Genomic DNA, 26,185 nt, shown 5'->3' with positions numbered 1-26,185 from the left:
CGCAGTCTTGGCATCTTTCAACCAGCTTCATGAGGTAGTCACCTAGAATGCATATCAATTAATAGGTGTGCCTTAAGTTAATTTGTGGAATTTCTTTCCTCCTTAATGTGTTTGAGCCAATCAGTTGTGTTGTGACAAGGTAGGGATGGTATACAGAAGATGGCCCTATTTGATAAAAGCCCAAATCCATATTATGGCAATAACAGCGCGGAACCATCAAGCGCTATGATGCAACTGGCTCTCATGAGGACTGCCACAGGAAAGGAAGACCCAGAGTTACCTTTGCTGCAGAGGATAAGTACATTAGAGTCACCAGCCTCAGAAATTGCAGCCCAAATAAATGCTTCACAGAGTTCAAGTAACACACATCTCAACATCAACTGTTCAGAGGAGACTGCGTGAATCAATCAGGCCTTCATGGTCGAATTGCTGCAAAGAAACCACTACTAAAGGATACCAGTAAGAAGAAGACACTTGCTTGGGCCAAGAAACGCAAGCAATGAAGACTAGACTAGTGGGATTCTGTCCTTTTTGTCCGATGAGTCCAAATTTGAGATTTTTGGTTCCGACTGCCGGGTCTTTGAAACGCAGAGTAGGTGAACAGATGATCTCTGCATGTGTGGTTCCTACCGTGAAGCGTGGGGGTGCTTTGCTGTTGACACTGTCAGTGATTTATTTAGAATCCAAGGCACACTTAACCAGCATGGCTACCGCAGCGATATGCCATGCCATCTGGTTTGCGCTATCATTTGTTTTTCAACAGGACAATGACCCAACACACCTCCAGGCTGTGTAAGGGCTATTTGACCAAGAAGGAGAGTGGATTGCTGCATCTGATGACTTGGCCTCCACAATCCCCCAACCTCAACCCAATTGAGATGGTTTGGGATGATTATTATTATTTATTTTTTACCTTTTTATGTAACTAGGCAAGTCAGAACAAATTCTTATTTACAATGACAGAACGACAGATTTTTATTTTATCAGCTCTGGGATTTTATCTAGCAACCTTTCGGTTACTGAGTTGGACCCGCAGAGTGAAGGACAAGCAGCCAAAAAGTGCTCAGCATATGTGGGAACTCCTTCAAGACAGTTGGAAAAGCATTCCAGGTGAAGCTGGTTGAAAGAATGCCAAGAGTGTGCAAAGCTGTCATCAAGGCAAAGGGTTTCTGCTTTGAAGAATCTAAAATATATTTTGATTTGTTTAACACTATTTTTGGTTACTACATGATTCCATATGTGTTATTTCATAGTCTTGATGTCTTCACTATTCTACAATATAGAACATAGTAAAATAAAGAAAAACCCTTGAATAAGTAGGTGTGTCCAGACTTTTTGACTGGTACTGTATGTCTATATTTCTTTTGGCTACTGCTTGACTAATCTCGGTCGACCAACAGCTTATCGATCAGTCTACTAAATGGGGTCAGCCCTACAAGACTGTGGGTAATATCAAACAGAGATACCTTGGTCAGTTGATCACTTCTCTTTCCATGACAGACTGAGCAGGTGAACTCTATCCCTTATTGATGTCATTTGTTAAATATACCTCAGTCAGTGTAGATGAAAAGGAGGAGACTGGTTAAAGTATGATTTTTAAGCTGAGACAATTAAAACATTGATTGACAACAAATGTAAGTGCCTTTGAATGGGGTATGGTGGTAGGTGCCAGGCACACCAGTTTGTGTCAAGAACTGCAACACTGCTGGGTTTCCTATGTGTATCAAGAATGGTCCACCACCCAAAGGACGTCCAGCCAACTTGACAGAACTTTGGGAAGCATTGGAGTTCAACATGGGCCAGCGTCCCTGTGGAACGCTTTCGACATCTTGTGGAGTCCATGCCCCGACAAATTGAGGCTGTTCTGCGGGGGGCTTCCCATTGTTACTCACCACTGTGTCATCTCGCTGGAACAAAAGCACAGCATGCACACGTAACGAATGCTTTTCCCTGTCATTATCTCGTTAGATAGAACTCAAGATGTTGTCCCTGGAAGGAGGTTTCCAGAGGTGTATGTCTCAGGATGTTCGATTGAATGTGAACAACCATTCTCTGGAGATCAATTATCCTGAGAACGAATGATTCTTAAATTGGTCTTTGGGTGGGATGGGTCCACCTATGGTTTCCATAAGGGTCTACTGCACTGAACAACAACTAAGTAGATGACATCATGGCTCAGCATGCCATAGCCCAGCCAAGCTAAGAGTAGAATGCTATAGTGCTCTAGTACAAGGAAACCTGTTCCTGGGGCCCACACTAGGTGGAAATGTAGTTTTTTTCCCCCCCCCTAGCACTACACAGCAGATTCAAATAACTAACTCATCAAACTTTGATTATTTGAATCCACTTAATAGTGCTAGGTCTAAAACTAAGCTCCCTGCCTGCCCACCTTGGTCCTGGGAAACACTGCTCTAGTATCACAGCCTCACCCAGCAGGGTATAGCATGGGGCCTTCTCTTGGTGCTGCATATTAAATTAGGCTACCTGCGTCGACATGCAAATAAGCACGCACCAGTCTTTACATGTATTGGCCAAAAACTCTTTGTTGTCAGATACCATACCAGTGAGTAAACCTGCAAATGTGTATGGCAAAACCCTAATTTACATACAAGACATGCTTGTTCCTGTTTTGTGTCAAGGCATTTACAAAACCCAAGCAGAGTCTCTGGGCAGAGAGGTGGGTAGGCAGGCAGGCAGCTCTGTGGCTGGAGAAGGATTAGTGTGTAAAGCGGCCTATTCTTCTTGAGGGGAAGAGCAGTGAGCAGCATGAGAACACAGGGTTCTGGCCTTGACGGACCAAGATATTCAGAATGTCACATCTGGCTGAGAAAATGTCCACCAAAACAGAACACTACTAGCAGTTTAGCACAATACTCACGGATACGAAGGCATGCTCACACAAGTGCAATGAACAAATATTTGCAAACTGGTAATTTTACAGTTTAGTCATGTTGCAGACGCTCTTATCCAGAGGGACTTACAGTTAGTGCAGTCATCTGACTCTGGGGAAGTAGATAAAGGGCCTCATTTGCCAAAATCCCAACGATTCCCTTTAAGATAGCGGTGGGACAGCAACATCTCAGTCATAGTAAGTACATGTTTCCTCAAAGTAGCTATCAGCAAAGTCAAAGCTAGTAGGGTGGGAAGAGTCAAGTGTGAGTTAGTTTACTGGTTCCACCATTGAGGTGCCAGGACAGAGAAGAGCTTGGACTGGGCTGAGCGGGAGCTGCCCTCCCGTAGGGGTGGGAGGGCCAAGACACTAGAGGTGCCAGAACGGAGTAGTCTGGTTGTAGGATTTGAGCATAGCCTGAAGGTAGGGAGGGGCAGTTCCTCTTGCTGCTCCGTAGGCAAGTACCATGGTCTTGTAGTGGATGCGAGTGATGATTTGACTGGGAGCCAGTGGAGTGTGTGGAGGAGCGGTGTGACATGGGAAAAGTTGAAGGTTGAACACCAGGCGGGCTGTGGCATTCTGGATAAGTTGCAGGGGTTTGATGGTAATAAAATATTCATACTAATTTCCTTTCGGCTCCATCATTCAGAGCTTCTGCCATTTTTAAAATGTCATCTGCTTCAGGTTAGTAGCTTATGCAGTAAATGACAGTTGAGAAGGTTGTAAGTGTTCACTTTATCCATTGTTCGGTACGTTTACATGCACACAATAATACAATTATTGTGAATACTCAGATTTAATATAATAGTTTAAAAAGTGTACCTGCTTTGCAAGAAGAAAGATTTCCCTCATAATCCTGTTTACATGGACACATCTGAAATCAGACTACCTGATGGGACTTCGATAAATATAGAAAATCGGCAATCAAAATAAACATCACAGCGACCATGTTCTTTTTGAAGACATTTGTGAGAATGCATACTTTCAGTTTTTCCGAACTCACTTCCCTCCCGCAAAAGAGGGAGGCTTGAGCTGCTTGTGCAAAGCATGTGTGCAGATCACACTGCTGGAACTGATGTGTAGTTATCTTTTAACAACTTGACAAATGATTAGATACGAGTATAGTCTCGCAAAATGTTGCATGTCAGCAATCAAGTTTAAGATGTATAACTTCAGAAATACAGCCAGTATGAGGCATTTTGCATTATATCATCCTGCTTTTGAAATCATATGACATTTTGGGACCATATCAGCAATGGACCTTGAAGGAATTTTCCTTTCAAGGTGTTTACATGTCCTAATAATTTGAGAGATTACGCAGAAATCTAGGTGTTTAAACCCCCTAATGTTGATGTCAGCACCCCCGCTGAAATCTAATTAGTAAAAAAAACTATCCCCATAAAAATCAGTCAGTTTAAACTTGAGATGTTTTTTGTTTGCATTGGATGCAATCCATCACATTGTCACACTTCTACAGCTGTGGAGAAAGGCCATGAGACATCCCTTTCACAAAATCATATGTAGTGTCCGAACGGTTTGGCCTACAAACTATTGTGATTGCTCTACGACCCCCACAAGCGTCCAAACAGTTTGGGCTGCACACTAATATGACCCGATCTGTGCAAAGGGGAAACTCTCACAAACATGTTTTGCTCTAGGACGACCACAGGCCTCACAAGACTCGTTCTAAAGGTCCCCCGGTACCAGTTGAAAAAGTTAAGTACATATGGAGACTGTTTAGTGCCAAAAATAAGGAGTTAAATACACTGAACAAAAATATAAATGTAAAGTGTTGCTCCCATGTTTCATGAGCTAAAATAAAAATCCCAGAAATGTTCCATATGCACAAAAAGCTTATTTCTCCCAACGTTTGTGCCCAAATTTGTTTACATCCCTGTTAGTGAGAATTTCTAATTTTCCAAGATAATCCATCCACCTGACAAGAAGCTGATTAAACAGCATGATCATTACACAAATGCACCTTGTGCTGGGGACAATACAATGCCACAGATGTCTCAATTTGAGGGAGCATGCAATTGGGAGGGTGCTGAGGAGCAATGTGCCCTCTAAGCTGCGTGTGTGCGCAGGCACGCAGGACTGCCGCGGAGAATAACTATCAGCCTGCGTAGAGAAGTACGAGATTAAACTTCACTCACCTTTCTTTTTTCCCCCTTTTTAGTTAACACTATCAATATTTCCCTCTGTGGGAATTGCCCATATTAGCCACTTTCAATGCAACACACCAAAACTAACTATGCAAGATATTTTCTTGCAGAATGCATCAGAGTAGGAGTCTATTGCATTGACAGGGACGACTCAGCCCGTACTCTACAGACCGATGCGGCATAACGAATCAGCTGCCGTATCCCTATATACAAATATACCATTGCCATGTATGGATCTGACCATTCACTTTGAACTGGACTGTGTTTACAGCATGAGTGGTCATGAGTAGATGTACTTTTAGAGATCAAAGCGATAGCTGCATTTAGCCACATGCACATTTGTTCATAGTTTGTGTTAGTGAGTTATTAGCCCAGTTATAACACCTTTCTAGTCAACAATGGGGGAGTGGTTGCTTCCTACAACAGCACAAAATGTGTGCATTTCTAGCATTGTTGTATTTTTAAAGGGGCAGTGTTGTATTTTGAGATGGGCTTAAATAAGTAGCCATTACATACAGGGTAACATTTGTCTGATTCTCTGTAATAATGGTATGGGAATAATACTTTATTTTGTAAAGTGGTTTCTTGTATCAAACAACACATTTTTGTCACCTCCTTGTCTGAATGACAAGTGGATAAACAGGTTAATGTCAAGCTCTGCATATTTTTTCCAAAAGTCTACATTGAACACCACACATTGGCTGCTACTGTAGGCGGAATGACAGCACAGCTATTTCCATGTTAAAATATTATGGGATGCATTTAGTTTTTTATGGTAGGCCACTCTGATAGGCTTACATTATGATCAAATAGCCTCCGTAGCCGCCTTGGCAACTGTTATAACTGTAACCTAAAACAGGTACAGCCTGTGTTTGTAATAAAGCATTTTTTGAACAGAAAAACTAATTCTGATTGGCTGGGCCTATGCGCAAGGCCCTCCCATGGCTGCACCCCTTTCCAGTCATGTGAAATCCCTAGATTTAGGGCCTAATGAATTTATTTCAATTGACTGATTTCCTTAACTCAGTACAATCTTTGAAATTGTTGCTTGTATTTATTTTTGTTCAGTATAATATTGGTGGTCAGTCTGATTTATATAACCTGTTGGTGTTGGGTGGCACTAAAAACCTATGTACATTCTATGACCTTTTTAGGATGCAGCTTTTACAACAACTCGAGGAAGCACCACCGCCTACCCAGTATCTTGTGTAGTTCCACGGCCTACCCAGTATCTTGTGTAGTTCCACGGCCTACCCAGTATCTCGTGTAGTTCCACGGCCTACCCAGTATCTCGTGTAGCACCACGGCCTACCCAGTATCTCGTGTAGTTCCACGGCCTACCCAGTATCTCGTGTAGCACCACGGCCTACCCAGTATCTCGTGTAGCACCACGGCCTACCCAGTATCTCGTGTAGCACCACGGCCGACCCAGTATCCGTAAAGGACCCGACTTGGAGTTGAATATATCAGTAGCATATTTATTTTTTATCAGTGTTCTTTCATCTTTTTCCACAGATCTTCTTGCTGGCCTGTCCGCCATGTAAAACAGCCATGGTCCTCTTTAGGTGAGTACCTCCATTCTACACACTCTCACTGCCATGAAATCCCAACCCCACCTCAACAAACCACCACCCTCAAATACGTATCCAACCACCCTCACGCCAAGTACCCACCCATTCTATCCTCCTGACCACACCATGTATTAAGGTGTCATGCTGAGTTAGCTATGTGAGAACGCAGACTAGCCAGTGACTGGAGTTTCCCAGGCATTACTTCAACTGACTGTCAAAGTTCTTCTTAAAATAGACCAACTGTCAACACCTCAGTGCTCATCTTATGACTGAGTCCCAACACAGTAGGACACTGAACTTAACCAGGAACTGCATGTACAATATGTGAAGCTGAGGGGAATTCTGAGGGTTTACCACAATCTGTTGAATCGGTTCTCTTCTTTCTGAAGTTGCTCTAGCTGGTTGCATGCATTAGGCTACACTCGAGAGACGAGGAGGGAGATCCAATGAGACTGACTGGACACTGGCTTCATGGTTCCACAAATCTGTTAATGCCCATTTTAATTTGTAAACAATAAATATTGATAAATTACTAGCTCAAAAACGTAATATGCTAAAATTACAAGTTAGTGGGGGATGCTAATTTCAGAACCAAGGTGGGGTGGACAAAAAACAGGCAACACTCTTCCCCCCCCCCCTAATCTGACAGTGGGGTGGTAGATGCCTAGTCTCTCCTATGGCTCAGCTCAGGTGCCTACATAGTACATGCACAAACATTTAATTACACACACACACAAGTTTTACTATCCTTGTGGGGACCAAAACATTTATTCCCCTTCAAAAGCCTATTTTCCCTAGCCCCTAACCCTAAAATAGCCTTTTTCCTTATGGGGACTGGCAAAATGGCCCCACTTGTCTGAATTTTCCTTGTTTTACTAACCTTTTTAGGACTTTTGCAAATGCCACGAAAGTGAAAAGAACATTGTGGTTTTAGAATGTCACAAGCAACAGTTGACTATGCTGTTGATATATGACCACCGTGCACATTTCACCACACCAGAGCATGACATTTCAAACCAATGCCATGCAAATTTAGTTCCATCAACTGGCGGTCAGGCTGAGGTTCCTTCTCAGGACATTTCATAATCACAGCCGACGTGTGTAATATTGCCAATGTCCCACAAGAGTTTTTGTTAGTCCACTTGTTTTTGAATTACTGTACTATCATTATTGAAGCTCATTTTGGAAAAAGCTGCTATAGTACAACACAGCTTCAGAAACCATGGACACGCATGGCACAACCAGACTGAAGTCAAACAGTCTAGTCTGTATACTTGGGAGTCCCTCTTTTTCCCCCAATTTTTTTTGTTGCCCTTTTTCTTCCCAATTTCTTGGTATCCAATTGGTAGTTACAGTCGTCTCATTGCTGCAACTCCCGTACGGACTCGGGAGAGGCGAAGGTCGAGCCGTGCGTCCTCCGAAACATAACAGAACAACCCAACCAAGCCGCACTGCTTCTTGACACAATTCCCACTTAACCAGGAAGCCAGCCGCACCAGGAAACGTACACCTGGCGAACGTGTCAGCGTGCATATGTAGGCATATAAATGTGCCCATTTGGGGATCTGATAGTGTTTCTGATTGGCTTAACGCACCACCACTAATGAGCTGTGGAGTATCTCAAAGTAATGTTTTCTTCACCTCAAACAGCAAGCTGTTTTTAAATCCTTTGAGAATGACAATAGTTCCTCAATGTATTTGAAAAATCTTTCCAGTTTTCTCCCTTTCCATAACCACTCAGCGTGAAAGTGAAAAATATAATGCTCTGATCCAGTGGAAACATCATAAAATATGCCTACCTGATTACTTCTTATCCCTTGCGCAAATAGCCTACAGCTGTGTCTGTCCCGAGCTCACTGGTGCAGGAAACTCTGAGGGCCCAAAATATATTATACAATTTTGCAAATTTGATAGCACACTTCGGGCTGGACAAAAGTTAATAGTTGATACAATGTTCCAATGTGATTCCTAGGATATGTATTTTTATCAGGATATTTTCTACCTGTAGGCTGCAATGTTTTTATTTGTTGGCTTTATAGGCAATTTTTTTTTTACATAGTTTGCAATGGCAATTGAAGTTACTTTTGAATTGAAGTTTGTATTATTTTGATTTTAGATTTGGACAGTATTTTGATTAACAGACCAATTATTTTGAGATACAAAGACTTTATTATAAATTAAATGAAACTGTTCCATAAAAATGTGCATATGATAACCATAACTGGCATGCAGATCAGTAGAAATGGTAAAATAAATTGGCATTCCACATGAGAAAGGCTACATGAGGAGTCGGCGACCTATTACTGGCAACTTCAGGAGAGTAACAGCAGTCTGTGAATGCCAGTAGGAGCAGGAGGACTTTTTGAGTCATTGTCTTGTTTCATCAAACATTGCGCTTAATTAAAGCTCAATGTATGTGTGTGCGTGTATGTGTGTATATATATATATATATATATATATTTTACTGCGCAAAAAAAATAAAGGGAACACTTAAACAACACAATGTAACTCCAAGTCAATCACACTTCTGTGAAATCAAACTGTCCACTTAGGAAGCAACACTGATTGACAATAAATTGTACATGCTTTTGTGCAAATGGAATAGACAACAGGTGGAAATTATAGGCAATTAGCAAGACACCCCCAATAAAGGAGTGGTTCTGCAGGTGGCGACCACAGACCACTTCTCAGTTCCTATGCTTCCAGGCTGATGTTTTGGTCACTTTTGAATGCTGGCGGTGCTTTCACTCTAGTGGTAGCATGAGACGGAGTCTACAACTCACACGTGGCTCAGGTAGTGCAGCTCATCCAGGATGGCACATCAATGCGAGCTGTGGCAAGGTTTGCTGTGTCTGTCAGCGTAGTGTCCAGAGCATGGAGGCGCTACCAGGAGGCAGGCCAGTACATCAGGAGACGTGGAGGAGGCCGTAGGAGGGCAACAACCCAGCAGCAGGACCGCTACCTCTGCCTTTGTGCAAGGAGGAGCAGGAGGAGCACTGCCAGAGCCCTGCAAATAGACCTCCAGCAGGCCACAAATGTGCATGTGTCTGCTCAAACGGTCAGAAACAGACTCCATGAGGGTGGTATGAGGGCCTGACGTCCACAGGTGGGGGTTGTGCTTACAGCCCAACACCGTGCAGGACGTTTGGCATTTGCCAGAGAACACCAAGATTGGCAAATTCGCCACTGGCGCCCTGTGCTCTTCACAGATGAAAGCAGGTTCACACTGAGCACGTGACAGACGTGACAGAGTCTGGAAACGCCGTGGAGAACGTTCTGCTGCCTGCAACATCCTCCGGCATGACCGGTTTGGCGGTGGGTCAGTCATGGTGTGGGATGGCATTTCTTTGGGGGGCCTGACTGCCATTAGGTACCGAGATGAGATCCTCAGACCCCTTGTGAGACCATATGCTGGTGCGGTTGGCCCTGGGTTCCTCCTAATGCAAGACAATGCTTGACCTCATGTGGCTGGAGTGTGTCAGCTGTTCCTGCAAGAGGAAGGCATTGATGCTATGGACTGGCCCGCCCGTTCCCCAGACCTGAATACAATTGAGCACATCTGGGACATCATGTCTCGCTCCATCCACCAACAGACTGTCCACCACAGACTGTCCAGGAGTTGGCGGATGCTTTAGTCCAGGCCTGGGAGGAGATCCCTCAGGAGACCATCCGCCACCTCATCAGGAGCATGCCCAGGCGTTGTAGGGAGGTCATACAGGCACGTGGAGGCCACACACACTACTGAGCCTCATTTTGACTTGTTTTAAGGACATTACATCAAAGTTGGATCAGCCTGTAGTGTGGTTTTCCACTTTAATTTTGAGTGTCACTCCAAATCCAGACCTCCATGGGTTGATACATTTGATTTCCATTGATAATTTTTGTGTGATTTTGTTGTCAGCACATTCAACTATGTAAAGAAAAAAGTATTTAATAAGAATATTTCACTCATTCAGATCTAGGATGTTATTTTAGTGTTCCCTTTATTTTTTTGAGAAGTATGTGTATATATATATATATATATATATATATATATTAGTTGATTTCTTAAAACACAAGGTGTGTGTGTATATATATACACACTGTAAAATGCATGTTTCAAATTTTCGGCCAATCGATTAGTCAAAAGATCGGATTATTGGTCGGCCAAGATTATATATTTTTTTGTCAGAGACATGCCTATTAATATGAGCAAAACAAATGGGTGAACTGCCTATTCACAACATTTTAATAGATTTTCTGACCAACGCATGCTACATTTGGGTCGGTTTGCGGTCCGCGAATCGATGCACTTGTATCTTAAACATTTGATTTGTGGACCGATGCGTATTGGTGAATCGTTCCATCCCTAAAGGATCCCCTTAGAGATAAGAGCAGAGCCATTAGTTGTAGATAACAAACATCACTCAAAGTCATTGAGACTCCAACTAGGATCTGTATCACAGCACCAATCACTCCCAAATTGCAGACATGCCTGTCAGCCTCTAATTATGTTGGTAGGGTCTTATAGCAGAGGGAGGAACCCTAAGGTTGGGGTCAGTACAGAACACCTGGGCCCTGTTCTCTGTCCTCTACTTAATCAGGAGGGTTGGAGCTGGACCACAGCCATGCTGGCCTCCCAACCCTCCCTGTTCCAATCAGGACCTTGCCTTGTCCTTCTGCCATGCAGTCATAGGAGAATTGAAATGTAGCTGAACTAGTCTGCATAGAAACAAAATGATATGAAGACTAATCTGGATTCCCTGAGGGAAGGAAATGAGATGTAATGCAAAAGCTACAGGATTATGTCACATGGGCCATGCAGAAGATGATCAACAACCAGATGTAGGGTATACTACAAAATTAGGATATATATACTAGTATATGAGATACACAAACGATGAATCTACCTAAATTATCATCTGCGGATGCCCAAGTTCATTGCATTCAACCACCGGTCCAAGTGTAGCACGTTTCCATACTAGCCTAGCACTTTAACAGGTGCTGGTTGGTATCATATGGTATATGATGCATTTGGCTTGCAGAATCTTAAGCAAACACTTATTTGGTTTTGTTGATTATGGTGTTAAGTGTGTGACGTGTACTCTCTGTCTGCAGGCTTCAGGTCCATATGCTGAACGGTGCCCTACTGGCCCTCGTCTTCCCTGTGGTCAACACTAGGCTGGTAAGAAACCATCACCTATCTGTTAAATTCACTGTATTAGTGAGCACTGCAGTCACTCACAATTAGACTTCCACTCTTTCATAGTTTCAAAGATCATATTTCATTATGCATATCAAATACAAATGCCTAGTATGTGAAACACAGAAAAACACATCTTGCATTGCTTATGGTTAAAAAGTATTTTTCAAATAAATACAACTTTATCAGGAAGCTGAAATACCATGTTTGTTTGAAAAATACAGTATCAGGACATAGAAAAACCCCAAGGTTGCATCTCCTAGCCTTGTGGGAAAGCAACATAACTGTCCTTTGTGCAGAAGATGAACACAGCGATGACGTCCTACTGTTCTCAGGGACTTGATGAGATGTTTTTCTGTAAGCAAATGTAACCGTCTCTAGTTGACAATGGCAGATGTGTAATGCATCTCGGAAAATATCAACTTCTCTCAATCCAATGTAACCATGGTGACGTGGTCACAGAATAGGATCGGGGAGAAGATACTCTTTTTCTGAGCCTTCCGGACTCAGTAATTGAATGTGAAACAGCAAAAGCAGAGCCCTACAGTAGCTGTGCTTGGCTGCTGCTGACAGAATAACTTTGAAGCTGCCCTGTCACAACCCCCACTTGCTCTTTTTCTCTTTGTCCTCAGGCTGTTCTTTTTGCTGCATTTCCCTTTTCCTCAAGAGTAGCTCTGCTCCCTGCTCTTGAATCATGTCTCTCTTGCTACTAATCACATCTCAGCCATGGAAACAAAGCCCAAATTCAATTAGGCCTATTCGGCCCTTTCCACATTTCATTACCACCTTCCCAAACATTCATCCATCAATGACTCAAAAGCACTTCAGTTTCTCTTGTTCAAAAAAGAACAATACTCAATTCAATGCTGAGTCTGGCCCAGCCCCTGAAATGACTCTGACAACATTGTATGTGAGGATTCTTTTGGCTTCCTCTAGACTTCTGCCTTATTGGTTTTGTTCCAATCCCCCTACATACCTCTGGGAAGTAGAGGTGTTGTGATCACATCCTGTAGGTCTGATGATCTGATTTGGAAGTGCACTTTTACTGTATGCTATGGGTCAACAACTCCACTTTTGAATACCACAGGTCAGATGGTTATAAGAGTTCAGTCTCTTGGTTCCATTCCATGTGGGGCATGTTCTCTAGGCTATAGACTTTCTCTGTTTTCGTGTCAAGTCATTGTGTCTCATACACATGCAACAGACATCCATTCATGTGTCAATGGCACCTGCTCATGGGCAGTGTGGAATATCATGTTTCAGGACATACCTGGGGCTGTTCAGGAGAGTGCAACATTACATAAGTTTCAGATAGAATGTACCTCAACTACTACAGTACACTGTGTAAATGTGGTACTTGCACTGACCCTGTATATACACTGAACAAAAATATAAACGCAACATCCAACAATTTCTAAGATTTTACTGAGTTACACTTCATATAAGGAAATCGGTCAATTGAAAAATTCATTAGGCCCTAGTCTGTGGATTTCTGGGATACAGATATGTATCTGTTGGTCACAGATACCTAAAAAGTAGGGGCGTGGGTAAAAAAAAAAAGTCTATCACCATTTGTCTCATGCAGCGTGACACATCTCCTTCGCATAGAGTTGATCAGGCTGTTGATTGTGGCCGGTGGAATATTGCCCAACTCCTCTTCAATGGCTGTGCAAAGTTGCTGGATATTGGCGGGAACTGGAACACGCTGTCGTATGCATCAATCCAGAGTAGAGGTCGACCAATTTAATTGGGACCAATTTCAAGATTTCATAACAATCGGAAATCGTTATTTTTGGGCGTTGATTTGCCGATTTAAAAAAAAATAATAACAATTTACATTTTTTGTCATTGTTTTTATACCTTTATTTAACTAGGCAAGTCAGTTAAGAACAAATTCTTATTTTCAATGACGGCCTAGGAACAGTGGGTTAACTGCCTGTTCAGGGGCAGAACGACAGATTTGTACCTTGTCAGCTCGGGGGATCCAATCTTGCAACCTTACAGTTAACAAGTCCAACGCAATAACGACCTGCCTCTCTCTCATTGCACTCCACAAGGAGACTGACTGCCTGTTACGTGAATGCGGTAAGTTGCTAGCTAGCATTAAACTTATCTTATAAAAAACAATCAGTCATAATCACTCGTTAACTACACATGGTTGATGATATTACTAGATATCTAGCGTTTCCTGCGTTGCATATAATCTGACTAAGCATACAAGTATCTGACTGAGCGGTGATAGGCAGAAGCAGGCGCGTAAACATTCATTCAAACAGCACTTTTGTGCGTTTTCCCAGCAGCTCTTCGTTGTGCGTCAAGCATTGCGCTGTTTATGACTTCAAGCCTATCAACTCCCGAGATGAGGCTGGTGTAACCGAAGTGAAATGGCTAGCTAGTTAGCGCGCGCTAATAGTGTTTCAAACGTCACTCGCTCTGAGCCTTCTAATAGTTGTTCCCCTTGCTCTGCATGGGTAACGCTGCTTCGATGGTGGCTGTTGTCGTTGTGTTGCTGGTTCGAGCCCAGGGAGGAGCGAGGAGAGGGACGGAAGCTATACTGTTACACTGGCAATACTAAAGTGCCTATAAGAACATCCAATAGTCAAAGGTTAATGAAATACAAATGGTATAGAGGGAAATAGTCCTATAATAACTATAACCTAAAACTTCTTACCTGGGAATATTGAAGACTCATGTTAAAAGGAACCACCAGCTTTCATATGTTCTCATGTTAGGCCGTCATTGAAAATAAGAATTTGTTCTTAACAGACTTGCCTAGTTAAATAAAGGTTAAAAAAAACAAAAAAAATAAATGTTCTGAGCAAGGAAGTTAAACATTAAGTTTTTTACATAGCACATATTACACTTTTACTTTCTTCTCCAACACTTTGTTTTTGCATTATTTAAACCAAATTGAACATGTTTCATTATTTACTTGAGGCTAAATTGATTTTATTTATGTATTATATTAAGTTAAAATAAGTGTTCATTCAGTATTGTTGTAATTGTCATTATTACAATTTTTTTTTTTAAATCGGCCGATTAATCGGTATCGGCCTTTTTGGTCCTCCAATAATCGGTATCGGCGTTGAAAAATCATAATCGGTCGACCTCTAATCCAGAGCATCGCAAACATGCTCAATGGGTGACATGTCTGGTGAGTTTGCAGGCCATGGAAGAACAGACATTTTCAGCTTCCAGGAATTGTGTACAGATCCTTGCGACATGGGGCTGTGCATTATCATGCTGAAACATGCGGTGATTGCAGCAGATGAATGGCACAACAATGGGCCTCAGGATCTCGTCACAGTATCTCTGTGCATTCAAAATGCAATTGTGTTTGTTGTCTGTAGCTTATGCCTGCCCATACCATAACCCCACTGCCACCATGGGGCACTCTGTTCACAACGTTGACATCTGCAAACCGCTTGCCCACATGACGCTGTCTGCTATCTGCCCGGTACAGTTGAAACTGGGATTCATCCGTGAAGATCACACTTCTCCAGCATGCCAGTTGCCATCTAAGGTGAGCATTTTCCCACTGAAGTTGGTAATGACGCCAAACTGCAGTCAGGTCAATACCCGGGTGAGGAAGCATGCAGATGAGTTTCCCTGAGACGGTTTTTGACAGTTTGTAAAGAAATGATTTGATTGTGCAAACCCACAGTTTCATCAGCTGTCTGGGTGAATGATCTGACGATCCCGCAGGTGAAGAAGCCGGATGTGGTGGTCCTGGGCTGGAGTTGCATACATGTGGTCTGCGGTCATGAGGCTGTTTGGACATACTGCCATATTCTTTAAAATGACGTTGGAGGTGGCTTATGGTATTGAAATGAACATTCAATTATCTGGCCATTACTCTAATGGACATTACTGCAGTCAAAATGCCAATTGCACGCTCCCTCAACTTGAGACATCTGTGGCGTTGTGTGACAACTGCATATTTTAGTGGCCTTTTGTCATCCCATGTATGATAGAGCCTTGCCAGGATTTAACCAAAGGGAGGTGTCAGTGGAGCATAGAGATGAATTTCACACATCTCAAATTCCCAGTACTTTTGTTTGAACAGTCAATATCAATTCCTTTATCATAGAGAGGGAAGATGAACCATGTGTTGTCCTTGATGCTGGCACAAACCTGGGGGGTTACACTCACATTAACATCTGCTAAACATGTGTGACAAATACAATTTGATTTGGTGTGTAGGGACGGGCGTGCTCTGTCCTGGGGAGGAACCACATGTCCAGCTGGAGTATGTATTGTAAAGCTATATTCCAAACTCGGTCCTGGTGACCTCAAGGGATGCACGTTTTGGTTTTTGCCCTAACACTACACAGCTGAACCAAAACGTGCACCCCTTGAGGTCACCAGGACTGAGTTTGGTAAATCTGAGCTACATGGTGAGGGGGGGGAGGGTTCACACAGACACTGCGTCATCACACTGATCTGTGATCACACTGATCTGTGCTTTGTAATGCTATTGCTATTTCTCTACAGTCACATGCTCATATGGCTGTGTTAGTGTGTTGATCATTTTTAAGATGTTTTCATTTTATACATTTAGATAGGCCTATTGGGTGTGTTTTAAAACTTGTCATTTCTGACTGTTGTAGTGACAGTGTTGCTAAAACATTTCTCACTATGATTACAAGATCACTGTTATCTTCCTGTGTTTTATATCCAACTATCTGCACTCTGTACCAGAACACACATCAATAACTTTTTCAATTTCATATCTCAATAGCAAGGAAAGCATGGCCACACATTTATACTTCATTCCAAACTATTTTCTAAATAGTTGAACAAAGCACACAACATGGTGGTAAATATCCAAACCGAACAAGACATTTATTTTAATTTTAGTCCAGTTCACAATACCTGAATGGAATTAGTTTATTTCCTGAAGATTGTTAATCTATGCTGTCCGGTTTGGACGGATGGTCATTCTGATGAGCAGTAAGGATTTGGAATAGTTTTTGTTCATACAGAAGATTTGTCTCTCTTAAAAAGTGGATGCATCCTTTGAATGTCTCAAGTCAAGTTTTCCAGCCATTTGTGTCAACTGTATTGAATGTTGAACAGCAATAAAGACAAATACTACTTGCATAACTATGGCCTCATTATGTGGCTTTGCCCTTCGGTATGCTTGAGTCCCCTTGACTTGCTCTGGGCCTGTGACCACCAATTCCTACCTTTTTTACTGCTGCCTGGCAGTCGAGAGGTAGGCAGGCAGGGTTTATTGTGTTGTTGGCTGAGTAACAGCAGCAACATGTGACAGGAGACTCTCAGGAACCCCTGACAAACAGTGAGGAAAATTGTATTTACTATCAGCAAAGTCAGTGGTCACGAAAGGCAAGGGTGTATGCTACAGCACAGACACGGTCATCCAAGGCAGGGATGAGCAACTTTGATGGGGGTGGGGGCCACATATACAATCTGAACTCATCATGGGGGGGGGGGGGGCAATGGCTCGGCGCATCTGCGTACCCTCATCCATACCCACACATGCAGTCAGAGCATTTTGGGGGCCCCAAATCTACATTTTGTTGGGCCTTCTGCATATTCTCTACAGCGTCATGTCCAAACTGATGCTGACGTGATGGAGGCGCCAGAAAATGTGGCCAAACTTAAATGAGACTTTTTTTTAATGACAGAAAATCGAGGCTAAACACCAGTCATGTTTGACAAATAACAATTAACATTAACGTCTAAATAATTGAATGAAATTATTACTAAACGAACCCTTTCCTAACAATGCAGTTAATATAATTTTAATTTAACTAGTACGAAAAAGAACATTTAACAAATGGATCAAAAGAAAATAGTAATACTAAAATAACACAAATAACAATAACGAGGCTATATACAAGTTGTCCTCTAGGCACGGTTCGTTTTAGATCAAATGGTCACAAGACCAGAGAGTGCAGGTATTGCGCTCCGCAATTCACACAACTTGAATCGGAGCGGACGCGGTCAGTATTTTACGACTATTTAACCATAAACTTAATTGTTGAAACCCTGAATGTTTTATTTTATGAAGCATGTCTTGTTTCAAAGTAGCCTAGCCAAAATACGACCATAGAAATGTTGAGGGAATTATTTTATTAACACCATCATGACATTGAAACCAGCATTTTTCTCATTGGTTTTCAACAGTATTTTATTGTCCAGAAGCCGGGGCGTCCTTCATTTCAAGCCCTGGAGGGAATTATTTAAAGATATATAAAAGTATTTGTTTGTAATTGTAATGTTGCAATATTTTAAAGACTACAAAGGGTGGCCAACCATCCTCTAGGAGAGCTTTAAAAGGGGAGTGTTGTATTTTGAGACAGGCTTGAATATGCAATGAAGCCAATAGGCAGTGTAGCCTACATTTTTATCTGATTCTCTATGGTGTAAAAAAAAAAGGACAATTGGCTAAAAAAAGTTAATGTCAAGGGAACCCGGTTACTCATTTTGCCATGGGGTGGAGAGAAACGTGCAGTTTTAATATCTTACTGAGTGACTAAAAAAAAGAAAGCTGTCTGCTTGACTAAATCTAAAAAACAATAAGCTGATATGGCCTAATTGTAAGTGACTGACATGACAAGAGAGAAAGTGCTGATGCACAACCAGATTATGTGTACCCTGTGGATTTCCAGTGCTTTACCAACCAGCCTCTCCCTTTCCGTTCCAGCTCACCATCTCACTCACAGATCCTTTTACTGTTAAGGCTGGCTGGCAATTTACCGATTGGTTACACTTATGCCTAGGGAAGGGTCCTCTTTGTTTTCTACGCGAGTTAGTCTAACTGAATCCGAAACACCAGTCATGTTTTGATCCAATTGTGCTCGCACACACACACAGTTTCAAACATTTCCATAGCCAAACAATGTGGAAATGCAGGAGCAGGGCATTGTTTAACATTCAATATAGTAAGGCAAACACTAATTGTTGACATGTACATATCTGTACTGCTATAATGAAGCTGATGATGATCATGTAGATACTGAACACTGGTCCATTTTGTTTCTTCAGCTTCCATTTGAGAAGGAGGTCTACTACATCCAGCATTCCTTGCTCTACCTGGTGCCTGTATACCTCTTCAGGAAAGGAGGTACGTGCCGGCTTCTTCTGCACTTATGGAATTCTGTGCTCTGTCTCCATTCCATGGGTGCTTCACTATCATTGAGAATTTGAACCATCTTGAGTTACTTCTCACTACTACCTTAACTCAACCAATCAAAACCCTCCTCCCAGTTCTGAAATTGTTGCAGTGAGAGAGGCAGAGCCCTGGAGTAAACTAGACTGCCATCTAGTGTTGTGATGCCATTCTTGCAAACACTGTTGACATTATTTATTTTTTGTGAGAATGTGATAATTATCCATGTTTAACATTAAAATCAAACATAATATGGCAATAAAAACAAAATGAACTTAACAATTCGGAGGAATAGGCCACCGTAGTCTCTATGTTAGAATTAGCTTCAATACATCGTGAAATAGATCCCCAGTCAACAACAGACTAGGCTACAATTTGAACAAAGAGAATGGAATGAACTATCCATCGTGATCTACCATTTCTCCAATAGGATGAAAAAGCAAAATTGCTTCAAAATGGAACCGAAAAATGGTCACACACCACCCTGGCTCCTAACAAATTCAAACTAATTTGGAACAACAGTCTGATGTATTACACACAACATATCTGTGAACATAAGGAATAATTCATATCCCTGTCATAGCAGCATCACTGGCGAGCTAAAAAACCAAACAAAAACCAAGTCCATATCTGTACTGTAGCAGTATGACTTAAAGGTGCTACACACAGTATTTTTCTGCGTTGTAATTTCAGAAAATGTCCGTAATACAGTGCCATTCGAAAGTATTCAGACCCGTTAACTTTTTCAACATTTGTTACATTGCAGCCTTATTCTAAAATGTATTGTTGATTTTCTTCGTCAATCTACACACAATACCCCATAATGACAAAGCAGAAACAGGTTTTTTAGACATTTTTGCTATCACATTTAAATAAGTATTCAGACCATTTATTCAGTACTTTGTTGAAGCTCCTTTGGCAGCGATTACAGCATCGAGTCTTCTTGGGTATGATCCTGAACGGAGCCTTCACTGTGCGCTGCCTCTTTAAGAGCGCTTCAGCAGTAAAGGAGGAAATAAAGTTGCGGTTCAATTGCTCTGCCATTATTATTATTATTATTATTATTATTGTATGAGGTATTATTAGTGGGGTCACCCCTGTGCTGTGATGTGGGTTTATATGGTGTGTCTTCTCTCTTCTCTCCTCTGGTAAACAGGCTACACTCTAGGCAGTCTCTTCTGCTGATGTGTGTGGGTCTGGTAGTGGTACTCTCTATTCTACTCTTTTTCTTTCAGCTTGGTTAATACCTGCTTGGCGCCCGAACAAAACCTTTATCTTTCTTCTCTAATAATACCGCTTCAAGCTTTGCACACCTGTATTTGGGGAGTTTCGCCCATTCTTCTCTTTAGATCCTCAAGCTGTGTCAGGTTGGATGGAGAGTATTGCTGCACAGCTATTTTCAGGTCTCTCCAGAGACGTTCGATTGGGTTCAAGTTTGGCCTCTGGCTGGGCCACTCAAGGACATTCAGAGCCACTCCTGTGTTGTATTGGCTGTAGTTTTAGGGTCGTTGTCCTGTTGGAAAGTGAACCTTTCGCCCAAGTCTGAGGTTCTGAGCACTCTGGAGCAGGTTTTCATCAAGGATCTCTCTGTACTTTGCTCCGTTCATCTTTGCCTCGATCATGACTTGTCTCCCAGTCCCTGCTGCTGAAAAAACACCTCCACACCATGCTTCACCGTAGGGATGTTGCCAGGTTTCCTCCAGACGTGATGCTTGGCATTCAGGCCAAAGAGTTCAATGTTGGTTTCATCAGACCAGAGAACCTAGTTTCTCATGGTCTGAGAGTATTCAGGTGCCTTTTGGCAAAAGCAGGCTGTCATGTGCCTTTTACTGAGGAGTGGCATCCGTCTGGCCACTATCATTAATGCATGATTAGGGGAGTGCTGCAGAGATGGTTGTCCTTCTGGAAGGTTCTCCCATCTCCACAGAGGAACTCTGTCAGAGTGACCATCGGGTTCTTGGTCAACTCCCTGACCCAAGGCCCTTCTCCCCTGATTGCTCAGTTTGGCTGGGCGGCCAGCTCTAGGAAGAGTCTTGATGGTTCCAAACTTCTTCCATTTTAAGAATGATGAGGCCACTGTTCTTGGGGACCTTCAATGCTGCAGAAATGTTTTGGTACCCTTCCCCAGATCTGTGCCTCGACAGGATCCTGTCTCGGAGCTCTACGGACAATTCCTTCAACCTCATGGCTTGGTTTTTGCTCTGACATGCACTGTCAACTGTGGGACCTTATATAGACAGGTGTGGCTTTTTCCAAATCATGTCTAATCAATTGAATTTACCACAGGTGGACACTCCAAGTTGTAGAAACATCAAGGATGATCAATGGAAACAGGATGCACCTGAGCTCAATATCGAGTTTCATAGCAAAGGGGCTGAATACTTACCGTATATTATAAGGTATTTCTGTTTTTTATTTGTAATAAATTTGCAACTATTTCTAAAAACCAGTTTTTTTTTTCCGTTTTGGCATTATGGAGTATTGTGTGTAGATTGCTGAGGATTTGTATTTAATCCATTTTAGAATAAGGCAGTAACGTAACAAAATGTGGAAAAAGTCAAGGGGTCTGAATACTTTCCGAAGACACTGTATATCTGCAGTAATAGTGGAATGATAGTGTTTCACAGTATTATTTACCCGCCAGTGTTGTGATTGGCTGGCCAGTGTTGTGATTGGCTGGCCAGTGTTGTGATTGTCTGGCCAGTGTTGTGATTGGCTGGCCAGTGTTGTGATTGGCTGGCCAGTGTTGTGATTGGCTGGCCAGTGTTGTGATTGGCTGGCCAGTGTTGTGATTGGCTGGCCAGTGTTGTGATTGGCTGGCCAGTGTTGTGATTGGCTGGCCAGTGTTATGATTGGCTGGCTAGTGTTGTGATTGGCTGGCCAGTGTTGTGATATTCGCTTATTGATATCTCCCGCCGGGCCGGCACCTGTTGTCAAAGTAGGAAAGCTGTTTTGACTTTTTGGCTGTTATCTAGTGGACGTCGGGTCAAGTGGCCAATGTAGAAATCCCTCTCATTTCCTGGCTGCAAACAATATGCACTGTTTGCTCAATTTTAGTTTGTGAGAAAACATGCACTGAATAGTGTAGGGAATCATTGTAATATATTAACAAAAAGGGGAGTCTAGGGTGGGAAGGGCCTCATTAAAGCAAAGGCTGTATTTGATTATTATTGTGAAACCGAACAACAACAACAAAGTAGACGCCGCCATCCATACCTACTCAGTACTGTTTTCTTACGTTTTATGTTTAAGCAACCGCATTGGACAAACAATCGCATTGTCAGTACACATTTTTACATGATATTCAATAAAACTCAATACAAATATTATTAAAAATACAAACGTTCTTAGTACATGCACACACTTATCTACTCAACACTGTTTTTTAACATAGATAAAAGTAGGGCTGTGCTGAGTACTCGGATGTTTTTTAACATAGATAAAAGTAGGGCTGTGCTGAGTACTCGGATGTTTTTTAACATAGATAAAAGTAGGGCTGTGCTGAGTACTCGGATGTTTTTTAACATAGATAAAAGTAGGGCTGTGCTGAGTACTCAGATGTTTTTTAACATAGATAAAAGTAGGGCTGTGCTGAGTACTCGGATGTTTTTTAACATAGATAAAAGTAGGGCTGTGCTGAGTACTCGGATGTTTTTTAACATAGATAAAAGTAGGGCTGTGCTGAGTACTCGGATGTTTTTTAACATAGATAAAAGTAGGGCTGTGCTGAGTACTCAGATGTTTTTTAACATAGATAAAAGTAGGGCTGTGCTGAGTACTCGGATGTTTTTTAACATAGATAAAAGTAGGGCTGTGCTGAGTACTCGGATGTTTTTTAACATAGATAAAAGTAGGGCTGTGCTGAGTACTCGGATGTTTTTAACATAGATAAAAGTAGGGCTGTGCTGAGTACTCGGATGTTTTTTAACATAGATAAAAGTAGGGCTGTGCTGAGTACTCGGATGTTTTTTAACATAGATAAAAGTAGGGCTGTGCTGAGTACTCAGATGTTTTTTAACATAGATAAAAGTAGGGCTGTGCTGAGTACTCAGATGTTTTTTAACATAGATAAAAGTAGGGCTGTGCTGAGTACTCGGATGTTTTTTAACATAGATAAAAGTAGGGCTGTGCTGAGTACTCGGATGTTTTTAACATAGATAAAAGTAGGGCTGTGCTGAGTACTAAGATGTTTTTTAACATAGATAAAAGTAGGGCTGTGCTGAGTACTCGGATGTTTTTTAACATAGATAAAAGTAGGGCTGTGCTGAGTACTCGGACGATGCAAGTATCAAAAAGGATATGGAGAATTTTTCAAATACGATTATGACAAGTATTTTCTAATTATCCGTCATCTGGAAAAATTAATTTTCAGCTGACAGCACGTATTTTTCTTTCACTCAAGTTGTGTGAAGCACTGGGTGCTCTAAACTACTATTAGGTAGTTTTTGTCTGTAAATAAAATGGACGGGGCCGCTCTCATGTCACTCACTCGTCTCAGGGAACAAGTCTCCCTTTCTCCGTCTATAAATCAGAATCCGTAGCTAGTCATTGTTAAATCAATTTATTTCCTTTTGACCTTTGTGGTGGAATTATTGTAGTCAGAAGGAGAGACTTTTAGATTTCTTCAAAACAATCAAACTTTATTATTTCATTAGTGCAGTAATGGAGCTGGTCGGTGATTACCTCTGAAAACTCAACCAGTGGATTTGAGCGACAGCGTTTTGTAGCAAAGTCCATCCCCCTGGATGTTCGTGACAAACAAAGGCTGTATGGATGGGTCACAAGGTTGCTAATAATTCACAGCAAACAGTACCTGCTGTAAATACTGTCCTCATTGTATTGAGACCAGGGTCTGGCCCCCCAACTCCATACTGGAGCCATCTAGAGGCAGTATCACCCAAAGACATAAATCTCCTGTCAGTGTTTAATCTCCCAGAGGCCCACCCTCAGTAGAACACACACATATGAGTGTTCTAACAACCCCTTATTCTGTTGCATAAAACAACCATTTGATGCAATTACAGTATTATAGCATCATTTTGCAATTTTGCTCTCACACTTTGCTGAGGCCATAAATTGTTTTTGTCTGTCTACTTTGCCTTGTTTAGTAGGCCTACTTTCTGTCTGCATAATTAGTATAAGTCTCTCGTTTTGTCGTGATCCAAGCCCATGCTTGCTTGCTACTTTTTCTCGCCCAGGCATGTTTGCCACGCAACAAATAATTCGAAAATAATATCACAAATGTAGATTGTTTATTTTGATTGTAAAAGTATTGGGAGAGATGTTTTGCTTCTCACGAAAGTGAAACAATATATGGGGCAAAAAATTTGCCTGCCTTCATCTGAATCTGTCTGGAATAAATGCAGTCCGTAGTAACTGGCCATGCATTAGGCAATTTATTAGCCTATTCCATTCATAATTGAATAGGACCAAGTAAGTAAATCGTGGGCATTTTTAAATGTTTTATTTACAATGAGTGAAGAAACTTAATGGTGTACTCTGGGTGATATTGCGCAGTAATGCACATTTAAGGTATAGGCATTACCGGCATTTTAAAGTGCACTTCCGGGTTTTCCGATCACAAGTAATTCCCATTACGAATATGAGTATGACAGATCGGCACACCCATTGTGAAAAGGCATGCAATAGTGGGTCTCGGGAGCAAAAAAATCCACTGCCAGCTGCATTCTTTAATTTTCAAGGGAACTTGAGAATACCCATATTGATTAGTCTGCCATAAAATGGAAGAAATCCATAACTGTATTTTCAGTTCTGTTTTGAATTATGTTCATACGTTTACTATTCTTGCCTCCCCCTCCGCCAGGTGTGTACAAGCCGGAGCCCCTGGGGGACATGTGGTGGGCTATCCTCTCCACTGGCATCCTGTTCCTTTATCACTTCCTGTTCCTGCAGGGCCTGGGCCTGGTAAGATTGATGGAGGGAGCCCTCTACTGGACACTCGGTGCAACTCCTCTTCACTCGCTCTTAAAAGAGAGGCCAGTAACGAGACACATGACACAGATATAGGAGTCAGACACTAATGTACAGGTCACACTAGCATGACTAATGAGCTGCATGACACAGCGGACTGCTCTTCTCCCACTCTGCCTGACTGATGGCACGAAGGAAACAAACACCAAGCAAGGCCACCGTTACAGTAGGTCTGCTGAAGGGAGAACGGCTCATAGTAATGGCCGGTACGGCGCAAATGGAATGGTATTATACACCTGGAAAGCATGTGTTTAAGGTATTTCATACCATTCTACTAATTCCGCTCCAGTCATTACCACTAGCCAGTCCTCCCCAACCTCCTGTGGCCTCAGTGTGTCTCCTTCTACATAGTCTCTCACTTTTGTCTCTTTCTCTCCCTCTTCCCAGATGACCGAGGTCAATCTGAACAACATGCTGTGTCCAGCAGTGTCAGATCCATTTTATGGGCCTTGGTACCGGGTTTGGGCTGCGGGTCACCAGACCCTGTTGACCCTGGTCCATGGGAAGGCCCTGACCCTCCTCTCCCACCACACCGGCCCCACCTGCAGGTACTTGCTGGACACCGCCAGACTGCGCAGCAAGAAGATTGACTGAACATCCACACACAGAGACAAACACGAACGTAGCCTTTTCCAATCCAAACGCCTGTTATGTTGGGATTTTCTATCCACATTTTTAAAGCATCTGTACCACCTTTACCATATTTATTTACTGTAAAGAAATAATCATTTCAGAGTCAATGAAATATCATTCCTTTAGTGTTTGTGCTGGATTGCATTATATGCATGCACAATCATGGGCACCTGATTTTGTCTGAAAGTGGGGGTGCAAATGCTTGGAAGGGGGGGCTTGACTTTTTTTGGCACCGTTTGAAGCGCTGTCACCATAAACATTAAAACAATTTATTTGTCTCAGCAGTGTACATATTTGATTAAAAAAGGGTAGAAATGGCTTATTTGGTCAAAATTACTTACCAAGCCAAGGACACAGACCCGGCACCAGGACAGGCTTTAAGTGATTAAGGGGTGCAGATGAACTCGGTGAGGGGGCACAATTTTTAAGGGTTCTTGCATTGGAATTATATTGAATTCTTATCACGCTATAACGTAATAAACTAAGTTCAAATGCAGAGACTCAGACCAGTGAGTTCTTTTTGAAGTGACAGATTAACGTGAAATCTGTAGCCCAGCTCCACTGTGCTGTATCAGCACAATGGACAGCGCCCTACACAAGGCCATTTTGGTAATG

At 42.2% G+C, this 26,185-nt stretch overlaps 1 protein-coding gene across 6 annotated transcripts in view; it reads left to right on the top strand.

The window, feature by feature from the left end:
• The window catches only part of LOC110509944 (transmembrane protein 164), a 39,913-nt gene extending 14,065 nt beyond the window's left edge, over positions 1 to 25,848 (top strand). The window contains exons 1-7 of one of the 6 annotated variants that reach the window (XM_090226746.1): positions 2,973 to 3,088; positions 6,571 to 6,620; positions 11,724 to 11,790; positions 15,272 to 15,331; positions 18,823 to 18,901; positions 24,771 to 24,871; positions 25,325 to 25,848. In XM_090226746.1, the coding sequence (XP_090082872.1) occupies positions 6,607 to 6,620; positions 11,724 to 11,790; positions 15,272 to 15,331; positions 18,823 to 18,901; positions 24,771 to 24,871; positions 25,325 to 25,531 (528 nt within the window). In that variant the 5' untranslated portion in view covers positions 2,973 to 3,088; positions 6,571 to 6,606 and the 3' untranslated portion in view covers positions 25,532 to 25,848. Of the gene's footprint in view, positions 1 to 2,966; positions 3,495 to 6,570; positions 6,621 to 11,723; positions 11,791 to 15,271; positions 15,332 to 18,822; positions 18,902 to 24,770; positions 24,872 to 25,324 lie in introns of those variants that run through there. The other 5 variants (XM_090226745.1, XM_036967656.2, XM_090226747.1 and 2 more) reach the window with 5 other exon arrangements.
• Positions 25,849 to 26,185: the final 337 nt, after the last annotated feature.

The sequence above is a fragment of the Oncorhynchus mykiss genome, chromosome 29 (assembly GCF_057628025.1).
Source record: "Oncorhynchus mykiss isolate SJ-2025 chromosome 29, ASM5762802v1, whole genome shotgun sequence".
Taxonomy (NCBI): domain Eukaryota; kingdom Metazoa; phylum Chordata; class Actinopteri; order Salmoniformes; family Salmonidae; genus Oncorhynchus; species Oncorhynchus mykiss.
This window is presented reverse-complemented; position numbering and strand designations above follow the sequence as displayed.